General features: G+C 50.4%; 1 protein-coding gene across 1 annotated transcript in view; it reads right to left on the bottom strand.

Moving 5' to 3' along the window:
* The window catches only part of SCMH1 (Scm polycomb group protein homolog 1), a 41,743-nt gene extending 29,569 nt beyond the window's left edge, over positions 1–12,174 (bottom strand). Inside the window, exons 1-4 of the mRNA XM_062508878.1 lie at positions 12,108–12,174; positions 10,625–10,859; positions 7,951–8,039; positions 7,146–7,389 (exon numbers count right to left, since the gene is read on the bottom strand). Coding sequence (XP_062364862.1) covers positions 7,146–7,389; positions 7,951–8,039; positions 10,625–10,823 — 532 coding nt within the window. The 5' untranslated portion in view covers positions 10,824–10,859; positions 12,108–12,174. The remainder of the gene's footprint in view (positions 1–7,145; positions 7,390–7,950; positions 8,040–10,624; positions 10,860–12,107) is intronic.
* Positions 12,175–19,751: the final 7,577 nt, after the last annotated feature.

Here is a 19,751-nt window from a genome sequence, read left to right as displayed (position 1 = left end):
CCAACCTGAAGGAAGTGGGGATTCACCATGTGCAGCCTTTACAGACCTGTGTGAGAGCAGACTGGTCAATTGTTCTGGCTCCTCCAGCACTTGCCCACATCAGAAGCAGGACCCCTACAAGGGACCAAGCTCCTGTCACCAAGCAGAATCAAGGTGTGGAGTGTGAAATCCTTGAAGCGAAGGTTTGTAAAACTGAGTGTTTAAACCTTTTCATCCTGATGAGAAATTCTGCTCTCCCTGTCCTACACAAACTGTCACCCTGGGCATACTTTAAGCTGACTTCACTCTGCTTCCAAACCTCACAGCAGAGGATGGTTGGACAGAGCCACCAGCCCTGCCTGCAGTCAACAGCTCAGGACATCCCGAGTCAGGCACTTTTAGACCCCCACAAACAACAACCCTGGCATACTCTTCTTCCTTGAGGTTGTCCAATTCCATTCTGAAAGAACTCAGACCTCCAGCCTGCACAGGCAGAGTCCTGCACCATGTCCCAGTGAACAGGAGTCTTGTTACTGGTCAGAGATCCTGCAGAAACTAAGTGATGACCCCAGTGCTGTTCAACCAAAAAGAAGGAAGATTCAACAGCAGGGTCCTGCTGAAACTTCCTGCCAAGACTCAGTAACACCCTGATATATTGAAAGTCTATTTTGAGCCAGGAAGCACGGTGGAAAAGGGAAAGAAACATCCTGAGCAAAACCCAGATTCTCTGGGATATGAAGTATTTCAAAATAAAACATGAAGAAAAGTCAAGTTGAGAAGCAAGGTCTAGACACTGAGAGTAAGGATATGCTGGAGACCAGAGGAAACAGCAAGTGCTTTTCCCAGGTCAGTTCATCTTCTCAGAGGCTCCTGCCAGCCCCGAGACATCACTCAGTAACCTCAGGTCTCTGACATGCCATGGTTCCCACTGAGCCACAGATCTGGTGTTTGCTGAGCCACAGGCACTGTCAGCACCCCACAGCCTCCTGTGGTGCTGGGCTCCTTTATCCAAGCCCCCAAACCTCCAAACCCCACATGTATTCCAGGACACACATCCATGCTGAGCCAGGGTCACTGCTAAGAGCCTTGGCTCTGTGCTCCAAACAGCTCAAGAGATTCTTCTTGGGATCTTCCAACAGCAGCCTCAGAGGCAGCAGCATCCAGGCTCCAGGGCTGCTTGTCTGTTACACTCATGGATAAAACCTGAACTCCTCAGTGCACACTCCTTCCTCCTGCTGTTGGTGCATAAGCTCTACCTGTGTGGTCCCAAAACCAGCCATGCCAGCACAAAGCAATGGCACCCAGCTTCTTAATGTGTGAGCTCCAAATCCCAGCTCAGTCCTGGAGAGACAGTAATTAATATTTTCACATCTCCTCCAAGCAGGAATGCACAGGAGCTCACCTGAGTGTTACCCTGCCAACTACTCCTGATGAGGTTCCTCTTCCCACCACTATGTTCTCACCCTGTAGAAGGAAGAGAAACCAGGCAAGACCCAAAATAAAATAATAAAATACACATTACCTTTCCCCCTGGGCAGGAAACCTAGCAGCTGATCATCATCTTCCTTTGAGGACACGAAGCAGTTAAACAACAAATCACATGGCAGCAATGGTGGTGAGAAACAAAGAACTTCACAAACTTTCTATCCAGGGACAGCATCTTGTAACCCTCTGGAGTCACTGCAGCACTGCAGGCAGCTCTGGTCCCAGGGTAACCCAGAGCTGTGAGCCCAGGGTGGATGGAGCTCTCCTTCAGCCTATCCCCACAGTAACTATCTACAACTATTCACATTTGCTTGCTCTGCAGGCAGAGGAAGCAGCAGCTGAGCCCAGGCAGAGGGAGCAGCGTCTGGGAGCCCACACAGAGCTGTGCAGGCACTGACCAGTGTCCCCAGTGCCCTCACCCAGCTCCCAGCAGCCCCAGCACAGTGGCAGAGGATGAGCTCTGTGTTAGCTCTGCCCTGCCTGGCTGGGCTTGGGGCTCTCTGCCAGCTGGGCTGGTGCCAAGGCAGCAATTCCAGCCCTCCAAATTCCAGAGCTGGAGCAGCTTCAGGCTCTGCCCGCACAACCTTAACCCTTTCACTGCTGCCCCACTCCCACAGCACGGAGTCACCCCTCTCTCTGTCACAGAGCATCCAGAAGGGTGGAGTAGGGAGTAGCAAACCCATCAGGAACTCTAGAGCAACTCAGCATCAGCCAGGGCACAGCCCAAATGGAAGAACAGCACAGGGACCTTCTGAGATACAGACACTGAGGCCTTTACCTGTGTCCCTGGGCAGGTGTGTCCCAGTTTCCTCATGTTCAAGGTGACAGTATTTCCCTGCCCTCCAGCAGTAACACATGAAACACTGGAGCAGACTTAAGGGACACTGTTACAGAGAAACAGGTGTCTGTATATGTGTGTGGGCAAGGTCCTTTCACAGGTATGGATTAAATCCAGATTTCTCAGGATGGAGAAAATGAGCTGTTTTTCAAGAGGTCAGGAAGACTATCACTGCCACAGCACCTCCCAGCAGCAGCACTGTTGGGATTGTGCACACTGCCACTGGCACTCAGCTGTAGGAGGGTCCTGTGAAGGTCTCACACTTTTTGAACCAAATTCCAGATAAAGTTCTCGATACTGCGGCATAAACCCTAGAAAAATGCCTGCATTTCTCCAAAACTTAAAGATGGCATTTAAGAGCCCTTTCTTGTGCAAAGAACAGACTCTGTGGAAATTCTCAGATGCCTGAGCCCACAGTCACATGCCCAGGCAGAAAGCCCCATCCCTCCTGCCCATGCCTTTTGCCAGCCCATGTGCCTTTACCTGGCATGGACAGACCCTTCAGTCATCACCTCCTCAGGTGAAGAGCCCAGAGCATGAAACCTCCATGCAGAGGTACCTGAGAAGACCCTGCTTTAGTTGCTCCTCCCCCAGCAGCTCACAGTTCTCCATCCCAAAAGCCACTTCAGAAAGGAAAATAACTTCCCATAGATCCTCTTTCAGTGTGTGCTTCTCTGACTTCAAAGAACTGAACTTTCCTCTAGTCTGTGATTGGCTGTGAACTCCCAAATTTCCCATGAATTACAGAAGCAGACACACTTCTGTACAAAACCATGCCTTGGCTGAGGGCAATTTCCCTCATCCCACCTCCCTGCTGAGGACAGGTGGCCCTGGAAACTACAATTATTAACCAGCCTCTTACCTGTTCTTTTTTCTCATCGATTTTTATCACAGTTATTTCCCTCTTTGTTTCCCTGAAGCTCAGCAGCAGCACCTCCATTTCTGTGTGCATCTCCCTCTCTCTTTCTCCCCAGTCATGATTTAAGATAACTAAACAACCATCCTCATTCTTTAGGTCAATCCTAAATATTGATTTTCTGCACTGCTTATAATGGGAAGGGACTCTCCAAAGCAGCCTCCCAAAATCCATTCTCCACTTATGGACATTCTCCACAACCTGTCCTAAGAGCCTACAGGCATCTCAAAGAGCAGGATGCTTAGCAAAGTAAAATGCATGCAAAAGTTTTTTCAAAGCAATGGGATTGGCTGGGCTGGAGTTCACTTTCTACAAGAACTGGCTGGATGGCAGGGCCGAGAGTGGTGGTGAGTGGTGCTACATCCAGCTGGGGATCAGTCACCAGTGGTGTCCCCCAAGACTGCTGGGGCCAGTCCTGTTCAATATTTTTATTGATGACATGGATCAGGGTGTTGAGTCCTTCATTACTAAATTTGCAGATAACACTAAGCTTGGAGCATGTGTCCATCTGTTGGAAGGTAGGAGGGCTCTGCAGAGAGACCTGGAACAGTTGGATGGATGGGCAGAGTCCAGTGGGATGATGTTTAATAAGTCCAAGTGCTCAGTCCTGCATTTTGGCCACAATAACCCCCTGCAATGCTACAGGTTGGGGTCAGTGTGGCTGGACAGTGCCCAGGCAGAAAGGGACCTGTGGGCACTGATGGACAGCAGGCTGGACATGAGCCAGCACTGTGCCCTGGTGGCCAAGAAGGCCAATGGCCCCTGGCCTGTGTCAGGAATGGTGTGGCCAGCAGGAGCAGGGAGGTCATTCTTCCCCTGTACCTGCCGCTGGTGAGGCCACACCTTGAGTGCTGTGTCCAGTTCTGGCCCCTCAGTTTAGGGAGGACTTTGAGACACTTGAGTGTGTCCAGAGGAGCCAACGAGGCCGGTGAGGGGTTTGGAACACAAACCCTGTGAGGAAGGGCTGATGGAGCTGGGGTTGTTTATCCTGGAGAAAAGGAGACTCAGGGGTGACCTTATCACTCTCTCCAGCTCCCTGAAAGGTGCCTGTGCTCAGGTGGGGTTGGTCTCTTTCTCCAGGCAGCACTGACAGAACCAGAGGACACAGCCTCAAGCTGTGCCAGGGGAGATACAGGTTGGATATTAGGAAAAGGTTTTTCACAGAAAGAGTAATAAAGTACTGGAATGGTCTGCCTGGAGAGTTGGTGGAGTCACCAGCCCTGGATGTGTTTAAAAAGTGGCACTCAGTGCTGTGGTTTAGTTGAGGTGTTAGGGCAGGGGTTGGACTCAGTCTTGAAGATGTCTTCCAACCTGGTGATTCTGTGAGATGCTCAGGAGCCCACAGACATCTGGCCACTGGCCATAGAGATCTCCCAGCAGGCTGCTGCACAGACAGCAGATAGCAATGGAACTAACAAGCAGGCATGCAAGCTGCCCCTCTTTGTTGTCTGACCTCTTTCCTTCTTTAACACACACACACACATGCCCTAATGAAAGCTCCCTGGACTGGCTGGGCCTCAGCTCCACCAGCTCCCTGCCCAGCCACTCCAGCTAAGCAAACACTGCTGGGAGTGGGAGGCCCTGGAGATGGAGAAGGACCATGCCTGGGAGAAGCCCTGCACTCCTCCAACTTCTGCTGGCAGCCAGCAGCAGACACAGATCAGAGCTAAATGGAGTTAACAACATTAAATAAACATGCCTGCCCTCTTTGAAGTTCTACTTCCCTTGAACATGAGCTCATTCCACAAGGCCTCTTTTTGCTCAGCCCCAGGAAGCCACGGGGTTATTCATTCTCCATGGAGTTAACTCTTCACAGGATTCTTCAACTTCCATAGAGTTAGCTCTTCACAGGATTCCCCAACTTCCACAAGGGCCTCACATGGTCAGTCCAGTACACGAGCACAGACCAGTATTACCACAGCAGCACTTGACTGCTCGCATATCTTTTCAGTTCTCTTTAAGAGGAATTCCCACAAGGAAAGGGAATACTCCACCACATGGTCCTGCAGGCTCCAGGCTGGCACATGGAGAGGGTTTATTGGAGCTCAAGGAAAGGGTGATTCCTCTGTGGTGATGGCTCCTCCAACCCTGACAAGAGCAGCACTCAGCTCTGGGAGGACAGTGCTCAAGCCTCCACCACAGCAGGGGTGAGGAGTGAGGAAACACAGGGGGAATTTCATTAGAGAAAGTTACCAGCACTCTGTTCTTCTGGTTTAATCACACGAAGTGGAAGTCAGCAATTCTTGGGCAGGAAAGGGAGCAGACAGTCACAGAGGGAGAAGTAAAACCACAAAGACAAGGCTGATCTCAACTCCCTGGCATTTTTGTGTGGCTCATGCAACCCCTGCTCTTGTCCCAGGAGTTGAAAAAAAAAAAAAGGACAAAGAGAGCAGAAATCTGCCTGGGAGCAAGGGCTGCCTCTGCCTGTGAGTGGGGAGATGTGACTTTTAGGGGCTCACTCTATTTGTACATGACCAGGAAAGTGCAGAGTCACTGCACATGGAGCCAGTGGGAAAGGGAGAAGACATCACAGCCACCTGCCAAGGGGGAAGCACAAGCTTCCAGGATGGCACGATGGGGTGTTGTTTCTGGAAAATTGACTGGGCTCTGCTCACTCACAGCTTCAGCCCCTAGCAAGAGGAGGCTGGGGAGGAACAGAGCTGCCTGTGCTGGGGCTGAGGGTCAGACAGAAGTTCCCATTTCTCCTTAGAGGGTGGTTCCACTGTGCTCCTGCAACCTTCCACTCCCAGAGCTACTGCCAGGAAAGCACCCACCAAACACAAACATGTCTTGAGCCACTCATACAGTACCTGAGAGACAGCCTGGGGATACCTGGTGAGAGTCCCTGACTCCAGGGCACCACTGGAGGAGTCAGACACTGGCTGACAGGGCCCCAGTGCTCTGCAGAGCCTGCAGGGCAGGAGCAGGTGGGACACAAACAACCAGCAAGAAGAGAGGGAGAGGCTGGCAACATCAAGGCAAAATGTAGAAATCCAAGATAAAGAGGAATCATCTTCAGCCAAGGGGAGCCCACAGCTTGGCTTGCACACAGGTCATGTGAGATCACTTCAGGCAATCCACTGAGATTCCTGCAGCCTGAGCACAGACCTGGCCCACATCAGTAACACAGGGCAGCACCAGCCTGACAGGGCAGCATGAGCTGACCCAGGATTTCCAAGAGGAATAGTCTTGTCAGAGAAATGCCTTTCCTAAGCAATCCTTCAGCTCTGGCAGAGAGGTTGTTCTCCTGCCCCTCATTTCATTGACAAGCACGTGCACGTTCCCAGCCAGCAAATGCCAGAGGGATGTGCTTGTGCTTGGGGACAATGACAGCCCCCCTGGGCCCAAACACAACTGTGATGTGAGAAAGTTTGAGACATGTCTGAGAATCAAACCAGCCATTGCTCAGGCCTTTGCAAGGCGCCAAGTTCCCCAGAACTGCTCCTACCCAACAATCACAGCCCTAGAAACAAGGCAGGTACGACCTGCTCCACACCTGTTTTGTCCACATTCACAGCATAAGGCACACCAAGAAAACTGTCCAAAGTACAAAGAGGTGCAGTCCTGCAGCTTCATAGTTCCCATTAGTCCAGGCCCCCTGAAAAAAACTGCAGAGGAAAATGTGGTTCAAAGGCGCAGGAAAAACTTCAAGGAAATTCCTGGAGAGAAGCAGACCTCAGCAATGTTGTAGAGCACCATCCCAGAGCCATCATGCTGCCCATCTTTATGGATAGCTGCTCCTCAGCACCTTGGTGCCAGGCTGTTTCAGTGCTACAGGTCTGATCACCTGTACCTTCACCACCTATGAAGCAGCACAAAAACCAGACAGGGCATACAGGTGTCCTTGCTGCCAGTCTCTGCCTGCTTTGCTGCTCTTTGAGAGCTGAGTGGAGGAGGAAGACAGCTAAGCAACAGTATGGGCCTTACCTTTTGTACCAGGGGGCTGCAGATTATCTCCAGTCAGTGAACACCAGCCTACAGGAAAGATGTCCCGGGAATCATATCGGCACCAGTAATCGAAGGCACCTCTCCAGCCATCAAATGTTATGAGGACCTCAGAACCTCTCACCTCCCCAATGGTGGCCGGGCAGATGAAGTGAGGGTTCTTCCTGTCCACTGCCTCCAGCTTCATACCTGTCTTGAAGAAGTTTTGGGAAGGAGATGGTGGTTCCTACAAGAAGAAATAGAATATATGCTCAGAGGGGATATGGCAGTGCCTCCCCACACCAGGGCTGTACCCTCACTCCACAAGCAGCTGAAGGGAGTTAGTAGGCTGGATTTGAACCCCAACAGCTGTGCACACACACGCTGGCTGGGCTACACAACCACTGCCCCTTAATCAAGAGGCAGCAAAGTCCACTACTGGCTGCTCTGCCCTCAGCTGGCTGCTGGACTGAACCCAGGGAGTGGGGCATTTCAGAGCAGTGCTGACATTCCCACCTTGCATTCCCTATTTGAGAAGCACCTGCAGCTCCAGTGAAAAAACAGCTCCTGCCTCAAGCCTGAGTGCTGAAGCCCAAGGCACTTCCTTGGCAGACCTCTGGCTACATCTTGACACTGCTATGACACAGCTAGAAAGGACACAGGTCTGTCCTAAAGCAGCCCCAAGGCAGAGCTGTGCAATGTCACCTTCTATGGGACCAGCACATGTCTCATGAGACACCAGCTCTGAGTATGGTGCTCTGCAGTGAAGGGGCGGTTGCCAGAAGGATCTGCACAAATAGCGAAATACCTTGTGAAAAATCCGGACAGGAGCCATCTCTGCTCCATTCAGAGTCTTCAGTAGGAACATGGGCCAGGAGGAGGCATTCAGCCGGAAGCCTGAGGGGAGGGAAGCAGAGATAGAGACTTTTAGACTGTGGGGGTTGATGGATCTGGCAGCACATGCCTGCTCTGATGGGAACTCACACAACTGTGATCCCATACCACCCTCCTTCCATGCTGCAGTCAGGTGGGATTTTATCCAGATATTCTTAATGCAAAGCATTTGTGTTATTGAAAAGAACCATCTGGAAACAGCTGTCTGACTGCAATATTCACTGATCATAACAATCCCATTGACCCATTGACCATCCAAGCAGAGCACTTCAGTGCTGCCAGCTCCAGTGATCCTGCTGCGGGGGAAGACATGAATCAGCAAGTGCACATTCAGGTTATGGAATTTCTTCCTCAACAGGGAATCACTGCTTCTGGGTGGCCTCCTCTACCTCTAGTGTGAGCTGCAGGCAAACTAATCTGAAGAAATAGAGGCTTTGACTTGGTTGGGAAACAGATGTAACCATTATAGGGAAGGATGTCAAGTTTTGGCTGGACACCTGCTGTGAAAAAAGTGGAGAAATAACAAGAGAAGGCTTATGGGAAGGAAAAAAAAAAGCAATTTCACATGTTCTGAAGTATGTGGCATTGACTATGACTATACAACCAACAGAAGGCACTGGGTATCAGAGAAATCCTTTTTACTAAATGTTCATCTTCTGCACAGGCAATTTTGGCTGCTCAGCTGTGTTTGATCTGTGTTTGAGGGGTTTTGAAGGTAATCCTGGCACTGGACCTGGACCAAAAACATGGCAAAACTTTGCCAAGGTTGCAGTGCTCAGCACAGGTCACACCACCAGCCCTGAGCTCTGTCAGATCAGCTTGGAACCAGCCCAAGCAGCCACAACCACAGGGGACAGGAGAGCTCAGCTCCCAGGGTGGCAGAGAAAATATTTTACATGAATCATAAAATATCCTGGGCTGGAGGGGACCTAACAAGGATGACCCAGCCCAGCCCTGTCCCTGCCCAGACCCCCCAACAATCCCCCTGTCCATCCCTGGAGCGCTGTCCAAACGCTCCTGGAGCTCTGGCAGCCTCGGGGCCGTGCCCATTCCCTGGGGAGCCTGGGCAGTGCCCAGCACCCTCTGGCTGAGGGAAGAACCTTTCCCTGCTCTCCAGCCTGAGCCTGCCCTGGCCCAGCTCCAGCCGTTCCCTGGGTCCTGTCACTGGAATTATCTGTGTAAAGAAAGAGCAGCAGCAGATGTGTGCACATGGACAATACTACAGGAAACAGAAAATCCTTGCTGGGTTTTCTAGGCCCTTGAACTGTGCAGACAGGAAGGACAACTGCATCACTGGCTTGGTTACCTGTCTTCATGCTGGGTGCAAAATCAATCAGTTCCACTCCCCTGCCATGGGCAGGGACACCTTCCACTGTTCTGGGGTGCTCCAAGCCCCGTCCAACCCGGCCTTGAACACTCCCAGGGATGGGGCAGCCACAGCTGCTCTGGGCAACCTGTGCCAGGGCCTCACCACCCTCACAGAGAAGAATTTTTCCTTAATATGTCATCTAACCGTGCCCTCTTCTCTGGCACAAAGTTTAGCAGGTGGCACAGACCAGAGCTGGGCACACGGAGCAGCTCTCCGGACCCGTTCCCGAGCTCGCCCCTGTCCCCCAGCACAGCCAAGGCTGTTTTACCTGCACTTCGTGCCCTCTGCTGGCCACACCTGGCCACGGCACAGGAGGGGACCCACCAGCACTGCAGCCGGGACAAGGCTTCGGAAGAGATGGGCAGCAGAACCACTGAATGGTTTGGGTTGGAAGGGACCTTAAAGGTCATCTCATCCCATCCCCTGCCATGGGACATCTTCCACTATCTCAGGTTGTTCCAAGCCCTGTCCAGCCTGGCCTTGAAATATTATTTAGGTATATGATAATTGAGAGAGAGATTTATGAAGACACTAAAACTGTTGGGCTGCAGAATGCAAAAGCAGGTTAATTTTGGAGGAAAGAATCAGGAAATCAGCTTGTCATTGGGCTAGCATCAAAGAAAAAGGAAAAATGTTGTGTGTTTAACAGAACACTGGAAGAAGTGTCAGACTGTCCAAGCTATTTATAATGTAGCCAAGCAAAATTACAAAGGTAAGTATGAACTATTGCAAGTGTCCCCTCACATGAGACAGGACTTTAATGATTGTGATCCTTTTCAGACATTATGTTTCCTGTTCAGGCAACCTGGCATTAAATCCTAGGATCACAGGGTAAGTTGAATTGGAAGGGACCATAAAGATTGACCAGTTTCACCCCTCTGCCATGGGCCAGGACACCTTCCACTATCTCAAGTTATTCCAAGCCCTGTACAACCAGGCCTTGAACACTTCCAGGGATGGGGCAGCCACAGGTTCTCTGGGCAACAATCCAGAGCTTGAGCTACAACCAGGGCAAGCAGCTCACCTACAGTCTGAAGGATCTCCCTGTCCCTGTGTCTATGTGGAAATCCAGACCTGGTGTGGTTTATATACCTTGTGTATATCCCAGTGTAGGCAGGTGCAGGCCACGGGCCTCTGTCCCAGACACACATCTATAAAAACCCCCAAGCTTTCCCCACCACCAATTTGACCCTGGCTGTATAGGTGAACTCCAGCTCACCCAGAGGAGGCTGCAGCATCCCTCCATTCTTCTCACAGTTCCCAATGGGCTGGATCTCAGCAGAGTCCACCAGCCTCCAGAAGTCGTTCTTGTTGTCGCTGCCGTCGAGGCGCAGGCGCAGGCGGGCGCCCGTCAGCCCCACCACGGTGGCGATGCAGGTGGACGTGGTGTTCCGGGGGTCCTGGGCCTCCAGCTTCATGCTGATCTTGAACTCGTTTGCAGGTGGAGTGTAGGACTGAAAATAGTGGAACAGGGGCTAGTCAGAGCCAGGATTGCCAATACAAGCACCAGCTCAGGTACTAGAAGCACCCAAATGGAGTCTGCTGAAGGCTGATCGCCCCACCTGACACAGCATGGACCAAGCACCACAGAGAACTCAGCAAGCCCTGGCAGGTTGAAACAGACCCCCCATTCTTCCATCCTTGCACCATCTAGGCAACTAAAGCCTGTTCTGTTGGAATCACAGAATCATTAACGCTGGAAAAAGCCTCTAAGATCATTGACTCCAGCTGTTTCCACAGTACTGCCAAGCTCACCATTAGCCCATTACCCCATAGCACCTCAACTACTTTTTTTGAACACTTCCAGGGATGGGGACTCTACCAGTGCCCTGGAGAGACATTTCCTTGGCCTGATCACCATTTCAATGGAGGAATTTTCCTGATATACAACCTGACTCTCCCCTGGCACAAGTTGAAGCTATTTCCTCTTATCCTGTCCCTTGTTCCCTGGGAGCACAGCCTACCCCCCACCTGGCTCCATTGTCTTGTCAAGGAGCTGTGCAGAGCCATCAGGTCCCTTTGAGCCTCCTTCTCTCCAGGCTGAACCCCTTTCGTAGCTCCCTCAGCACTCCTGGGGCTCCAGCCCCTCCTCCAGCTTCGTACCCATTTCTGGACATGCTCCAGCCTGCTTCTTTGTGAGGGGCCCAAAACTGATCCCAGGACCTGAGGAGCAGCCCCACCAGTGCCCAGTACAGGGGATTAACTCCCCCCCCCCCCCCGGTAAGACTCACCCAGCCAACCCCAAACCCACACAGATACTCCTGCTCCCCTCTTCCAGGACCCAGGTATACCACACTGATTCACTCCTGCACCCCCTGTACTCAGCACAATCACCTCTGGACTCAATACCTGCTGCCCAGGGGCTGCTGTTCTGTCACAAAAATTGGGTGAATTCTGCTGAAAATCTGATTGAGCAGGATCCACCAAAAGCTGGATCCCACCCTAACAAGGACACTCTCCAAGTGTCCACTCTTGACAGAGTAATAGCATACTTGTTTTCCCAACATACACATCTGAGAGGAAAATATTCTGTGCTACTCTACATGTATATTTTTAATCTTTGCTTCAGCACCTGGATTTCTGTTAAGTCTCCAATATCCTTAAGCATCTTCCTTGCCAAACCAGGGGCCTATCCCAGCCACAGAATTCTGGGGACCCCAGTGGACACTAGCCCTTGGCCTTTCTTGTTTTCACCCTCTTACCTGCTTGAAACAATGGGCAGGAGCTGGGATGGCACATGTCTCTTTCAGGTACTTCTCCCAGGTGAAATGACCTGGGAAGTAAAAACAAAAGGAGTCAAATAGGAACAGATGAGCAAAATTCTCAGCAAAAGAACTGGCCAGACTCCTAAGCCAGCAGTTCTGCACTTCTCACAGAGGAGGTGCTCACAGGCAACACGTTTTCACCAGGAACCTCTGATGTTTGTGAGCACAGAAGATTTACAACTGCAACTGACAGGCAGAACAAAGCACAGCGCTGCCTTCGGCATCCTCCTGCTTCAGTGCTGCCGAGAAGGGGCTGCACAGAGTCAGGATAACAACCTACAACTTCATGGAAAACACCCAGCACAGATGGGAATCTATGGGGGTTTCCAGACAACTGTCCCTTAAAAACCATTCATTAAACACATCACTCAGTCTGGGCATTGCTAACAGTCACAGTGGGCTATGAGCAGCACACTGTGGGAATTGGAACAAGATTATCTTTAAGGTCATTTTCAACCCAAGCCATTCTGTGATCCCATGATTCTAAACCATGGATTTAGAATAGGAATTTGCTTAGTGGTGACTGGATGGTCCCCCTAGTCCAGCACACACACAGTCCACCCCAGGGGCCAGAGATCAGCCCAACCCCAGCAATAAGTGGACAGGTCAGCAATTAACATCCTGAAGTGCCATGAAGTTCACAGGACAGGCAGGATGGAAGCAAGGATCCTTCAAACAGGGATTTACTGAGCTCAATATCTCACACCCAACATCAAGCCCCCTTCCACCGAGTGCTGCTGCCAGGGGAAGCACATTTCATCCTTGCCTGCACCTTCCTCATGTACAGCAGGAAGGGTAAAAGCAATATGCCACCCAGGGAAACCTGTTATTAAATGAGGAATTAAAAGCTCCTGTGATCCGAGCAAATCATGACTTTTGCCATTTAAACTGAGCAGCTGGGAGAGGAACCTTCCAGCATGACATTCACTTGTATTCATCCAAACAGCTCCCGGGAGACCACTGTTTTCAAGGCATTTCAAGAGCATTGGTGGCAGCACAATTAAAGCCAGCCACTGCTTCCCTGAGTCAAGGCAAGTTCTTAATCAGTCTATTTTCAAAACAAAAGCCACATTAAGAGCCATTTGAGCTACTGCAGCTCACATCACACCTCTAAAAATTGAGGCAGTAAGGTCAGTACACATTGCTTCAGTGCTGTCTCGTGTACAGAGGAGCCTTCATAATCTACGAGCTTCAAATAAATACAAGGAAAACTGCTTTCTCACCACCTCCCATGCAGATGACTAGTACACTGTTAAAAATGGGGAAAATGAACAGAAAAAATACAGTTTCATTGCCACACTGGCTGAATATTGCTGTTTCCAGACTGACAGCACTCTCCATGCCCCAGAGTGCTCAGCTCCTAGGCACATATTCTCCTTTCAGCCACAGTCTCACACTGGGTGAATGAAGAAATTCAGTGAGTTACTGCAATGATGCTCTCACAAAACCAAAATTCTTTTGCTTTAGTTGAAGATACAATTTTATACTTGGTTCTGTCAATGAAACTCTTTGTATGAATAATGTGGAGTAAACACCCAGGCAAAGAAAAGCTGGGCACCCTGGCCTGGAAATGCCTTATGCATCCCACCCCTTAATTCTGGTGGGTGATCTGGGCTCATCTCATACCAGGGTGGCCCTTCAGAGGCTGTTGTCCTGAAACACAGAGGATGCCCAGGTGAGCAGTGCCAGTCTTAGCCCCATGCCCTGAGGCAGCAGCTTGAACAGGATCAGCTGAGCTTGACAGTTTTATTTTAAAAAAAACAAACCTCCCCTCAGTTAGTTTCAATCCATCACTATTAAAAGTTGTCGTGGTTTTAATCTTTCCACTTTTCACTCCCTCCACACCAAACCAGGCCTTCCTCACCCCACAGCAGAGATCCATGCTGCACAACCCCAGCAGGAACAGAGAATTTCTGAGACAGCTGCAGGCCTCTAAAAATAGCGTTTGGACATAGGACTTATATGAAATTAATTCTAAAGCCTGCTGGGATTCAAGCACTGTATGAAGACACACACAGCACTAGAACTGCAGCTTCTCTATGACCTGAGGGAACAGCATGAAGCTGGGCCAGGGCAGGCTCAGGCTGGAGAGCAGGGAAAGGTTCTTCCCTCAGCCAGAGGGTGCTGGGCACTGCCCAGGCTCCCCAGGGAATGGTCCCGGCCCCGAGGCTGCCAGAGCTCCAGGAGCGTTTGGACAGTGCTGCAGGGATGGACAGGGGGATTGTTGGGGGGTCTGGGCAGGGACAGGGGCTGGGCTGGATGATCCTTGGGGGTCCTTCCAGCTCAGGATATTCTGTGATTCTCTGATTCCTATGACTAATGGTTCTGGTGATTTATTTTGCAAAGAAAAGCAGAAGCAGCAGAGAGACTTCTAAGAAAAGACAAAGCTGATACAGCAGTGTTCAGCCTTCCCTCCTTCCCTCTCTGTACACTACCAGCCATCCCCTTACACACAGATAGCAGGGCAGGCACAGGTAGAACCTGCACTACTTTTTCAAGCTTGCCCCCAAACCAGGGTAAAAACTGCAGACTGCAGCTGGAAGCTGCCACCACACCCTTAGCATGAGAGGAAACCATGCACTTCAGGCCCTTGTCCCAGTTCCCTCTCTGCCTCTCTCTAGCACATTGGATCTTCTTCACAGGAAGAAATGAGTGAAATACACTTAAATGAGAAATACCCTGTTTTTACAACTACATCTGTGAGCCAAACAAGAGCCAAGGACTGGGAACACGTGTGACTCCCTGTGACTTGGCTGTGGAAATGCCACTGGGGGGACTGTCACTTGTTCTTGCCTTGGGAAAGTTCCTTGTCGTGTGCTCATGCCAAAGGCAGATATACTTCCACGCAGAGAGTCAGATTTGGGCTCTGATGTCTTAACCTTCAAAAATATTTACTCCAAACAAAACACTCCACATACCCAAGGGGTCAAACTGCAGTAGTTGTGAACAATGCAGCTCTGCACCCTCATGTTTTGATTCTCTTCATGTTGCATTTAACATTAATCCTTTGCCCAGAATTTAAATTAAGATGGAGTTTCTGTTTATGTCTTTAACTGAAGTCTGGTTTGGGCCCCATTAGCATTTTGGCTCCCGAGGGGTCATCAATCCAACTGAAACAATACATGTGTGCTTCAGGTCACATCTGTGAAGGAGAACGTGCCCTACCCAGATCAAGGCATCCTATTAAAGTCTGCAGCCCATATGTGTGGCTGCTAAGGAGCACCAAGGCAGCACATGAAAGCAGCACAGTTTGAGCCAGCTCAGTATGAAAATGAGCAGAGCATCATCTGTGCAGGTCCAAGGTGACAGTGGCTGTCCCTGATGTCTGAGCATGGCCTCCCAAGGGGTCAGCTCTCCCACAGGCACAGCTCCTGGCCCATCCCAGGTACTTTGATCAGCCATCAATTCAGCTGCACGTGCTCCATGAGCCCCATTGCTCACTGTCCTGCTCAGTAAAAATGTGACAATGTGCCAGTCAAAACTATCAGCTCTGAAACACCACGGTGCTATCTGGTCTGTCCTGCTTTCCTCAGAGCTGTCCTAATGCAGCTTTGACCCAAAAATCCTTCCAGCCTGGACTACAGGGTGCTCCACACCAGAAAGATGCCACAGTTTTACCCCCTCACTGTGCAGAATCACGAAACTGTTTGGGTTGAAAGGGTCCTTAAAGCCAGTTCCTGTCCACCACCTGCCATGGGCAGGGACACCTTCCACTTGTGTCTCCACAGGTTGCTCCAAACCCTGTCCAACCTGGCCTTGGACACTTCCAGGGATGCAGGGGCAGCCACAGCTGCTCTGGGCACCCTGTGCCAGGGCCTCCCCACCCTAACAAGGAAGAATTCCTTCTCAATATCCCATCTAACCCTGCTCTCTGACAGTGTGATGCCATTCCCATTGTTCTGTCAATTCAGACTATTGTCCACAGTCCCTCTCCAGCTCTCCTGGAACCCCTTAATGCACTGGAAGGGGCTCTACATCTCCTCAGAACTTTCTTTTCTCCAGGCCCAAGTCCTACAAGGATGTGCCCAAGCTTTGGGCACTGATGAAGCACTCAGACTTTCTTGCAGTGACTACCAATCCTCACTGCTGCACTATGCACTTGTCAAAAAAAAATCTTAGGAAATTGCAAAAGGGAGAAGGGAGGGGGAAAAAAAAGCAGGGAGGAAGAAGGGAGGTCTCTTACCTTGGTACTGGGAGGGAGACTCTGACGGGCGGCTGTACTTGTGCTTTTTACCATCTTTCCAGTCTATGGCTGAGACAAGAAACAGAGCATTTGTGTCAGGGAAAGGAGCCAGGTAATGCAGCCTCCTGCACTGACTGTTTTACAGGCACTTCAGAGAGCACTGGCCTCCCTGTCGTGACCCCAGTAACGTGGATGATTTGCCTCTATCTCTGGGGTGTGCTCCCTTCCTCCCCACAGCTCATGCAGGTACCTGACAAGAGATACTACATCTGCACCTCAATCCCTGTTTAGCTCCCACCAGCCACTGTTCTCCTTCAGTAACAAGCAATAACAAAGAACAGCAAACAGCTAGAGCTCCATCATTTTAGCTGTGAGAAGGGCTTGAGAGGAACAAACATAACAGCTGCTAAACATGGCTCGTGTGAATCTTTGGTGCAGAATGGCTCCTCATGTATCAACTCCAGGTTATTCCACACAAACAGCCTCAACACTTTCTGGTGACAGGGAGCGGACTGCTCTGAAAATCTGCAAAAGTGCCCTCCTCACACAGTGCACTAGGTTTCCTGGTGTCCCTTGCAGCTCTGGAGAGAGGACAGCAAAGCAGCACCAGTTCTGAAGAGCAGCTCACCTGAGCTGTCTTTGTTCATGACAGCTTTGGGTCTCAGAGCTCCAAAAAAAACTGAACTTCTCAAGACAGCTCTGGAAAGTGATAGAGCAAGAATTGGGGAATGCTCATCCTAGCCTCCAGCAGCCTTCAGCCCAAAGGAGGGATGAAGAATCCTTGTGCCATGGCTCCTCAACCTGCTGCTGCCAGGCTGAGCACCCTGGAAGTGCTGCTGCACTCCAGCTCCTTTATTTCACAGACTGTTTTTAGGGCTATTGTAGACAGCAGCTTGGTAGTGTCCTATGAAATGTACCTTGCCTCCATGAATAGCAGTTCCTTGTGAAAGAAAGTTTTTAAATCTCCTGACAAATAGCTGGAAGAGGCAGGCTGAGAACTGATTCTAAAGTGGCCTGGGGTGTCTTAACATGTCTGGAATTGCTTTGGGACAATTATTTTTACAATCTTCTTTTCTTGACATATTCTTTTCAGTACAATGGACAGGACAGCATATAGCTTTTATTGCTCTGGAAAGTGATAGAGCAAGAAGTGGTGGATGCCCACCCTGCCTCCAACAGCCTCAGCCCAACACAGGGATGCCAGATCAGCATCCCTTACAGGAACACGAGGGACATATGGAGTGTGGCCATAGTGTCACTAGACATGGGCCAGACAAAGAGCCTCCTTGGAGAGACATAAATGAATGAAAAGGATTGAAGGACACCCTTCCTAATAAATGCATTACCACGAGGCACAGTATTGTCCCATCTCCCTAAGAAAGCAAGAATAAAGGACATAAAGTATTTAAGTCAGAAGCAAAAGAGCCCCCTGGGTGGGTAAGGCTCCCCTCAGTGGTGCAGGACAGCTCTAACAGCATCCATGCACTCAAAGGAGCTTCTCACCATACTCTGCAGGTGAAGGTACATTTTGTTCTTAACCTTTAACATGCAAAAATCCTCATTAAGCAGGATACAAAAGCAGCAGAGAGAGACAGAAACAAGAATTTCTGCAGACAAATAAAGAAACAGTGGAAGTTCAATGCATTATTAAAAAAGCAGGTAAGTAGGACAGAAACCCACACGTGCACGGTGCAGGTGTTGCCTCTGCAACCTAGGGCCTGGCATTCCAAGCACAGGTCACAGAGGCAGGCTGGTTGGAGACTCCAGGAGCACAGAGAACAAGCTGTGAGTGAGGCTGAATCCAGGCAGCCTGGGCCTCGGCCACGCTGCTGACTAATCAAGCAGCCTCCTTTATTGCCAAGCCCTCCAGCTGCCTCGCAGCAGGGTCTCCCCATTCCCTCCTTTCCTTCATTTATTTTCACATCATTAAAGGACAAGCAGTGTTAGGAAGAGGATAATGCTGCTGTAAGATGAACCATGACAGAAGCAAAGGAGACATTTTAAAAAAAAATAAAGGGAGGAGAGAAATTGAGCATAGAAATCTCCTGCAATAAACCTTGTGAGTGTGGAGCAGATGTGAACAAAGAGCTGTGGAGGATGCTCCATCCTCTCACTTCTCCCTTCCCCCCCTCTGGAGTGCATGTGATGAGATCATTCCAGTCAAACACACATGCATGGCACAGCACTAAAGGAAATCAATATTTTTGTTAAGCACAAGAAGCCAGAGCAGCTCAGCTGCAGGCAGCCTGCTCTGCTTCCCCCTTTTTGTTGGGGATGCAGGACCCAGGAAGCACGTGCTGCATGAGGGGGCTCTGTGGCTGTAACCTCCTGACAGATTTCCTCTCCACAAGGTAGGCTGGTCTCTGCTTTCACACCTCATTAGAGGGGGAGCCTGTGCCAGCACAGTTTGCCTCATGCTGGGAGCTCTGCCAGATGGTGCCCTGGGTTCTGCAGGGCACCCTCGCTGCTGACACTGCGCCCCATGAGCTGCATGGATGCCCCAAAAAGGACTCTCCTCTTCCTGGCACAGGGGTGGATTGATGAACTGCTCTCTGAACACCGACTGAGAAACACACAACTCTGTTTTGGGCTTCCAACCACAACCCTTCAGCTCCCACCCCACTGCCAGCTCGCTGAGGCACTCGGCCCTCCAGGCCACACCAGCTCACTGCAGGGCCCTTGGCTGTGCCAAGCATCACTGCTCACCTTTCTGAGGGCCTGGTTTCCGCATTCTACCACCTGCTGCTGTCTTTATCCTGGGAATGGGTTGCTCTTACAGAACTGAAGATGTCTAGGACAAAAGAAACAAAGATGAGAAAATCCCCCATTTTGGAGCACACCAACATCTGCACCATTAACTCAGCACACAGTGTGGGGAAAAACATGCTCTGTCACCTGTGGTTGCACAGAACACACACAACTCACTCCACCCCCTGAAACGACAAGACTTTCTCCAATTTGTGGACAGCATCAAATTCATGGCAGCAGGAACAGCGAAAATAAGCACAAGGAGCACATGTCTATCTCTGTGCTAACCCTACAGCAGGTCCAGACCCTGTGTGTGAAAGGAGGGGTTGCTCCCACTCAGTAACAAAGGGAGGCAGAGCTGGAATTTATGAAAGAAAACACATGGAAACATAACATTAACTCTGGCAAAGCAGCACAGCAATCCAGCTTGCCACTTACAATTCAAATTGCTCGCAGCAGTTCTGGGGAATAAGGATAAGAAATTGGACAATGACCCAGGAAATACTTTTGCTGTTAGTACTGCCATGAGTGTCCAAGCTGTGCTGCGTTTTTTTTTTTTTTTCCTGGTTGAAGGAAAACTGGCTGGACTGTGCCCAACAAGCAAAGGCATTTGCATTCCTGTTACAAAGAAATATTTCTGAAAAATCTTG

Source organism: Cinclus cinclus, chromosome 26, assembly GCF_963662255.1.
Source record: "Cinclus cinclus chromosome 26, bCinCin1.1, whole genome shotgun sequence".
Lineage (NCBI taxonomy): Eukaryota > Metazoa > Chordata > Aves > Passeriformes > Cinclidae > Cinclus > Cinclus cinclus.
This window is presented reverse-complemented; position numbering and strand designations above follow the sequence as displayed.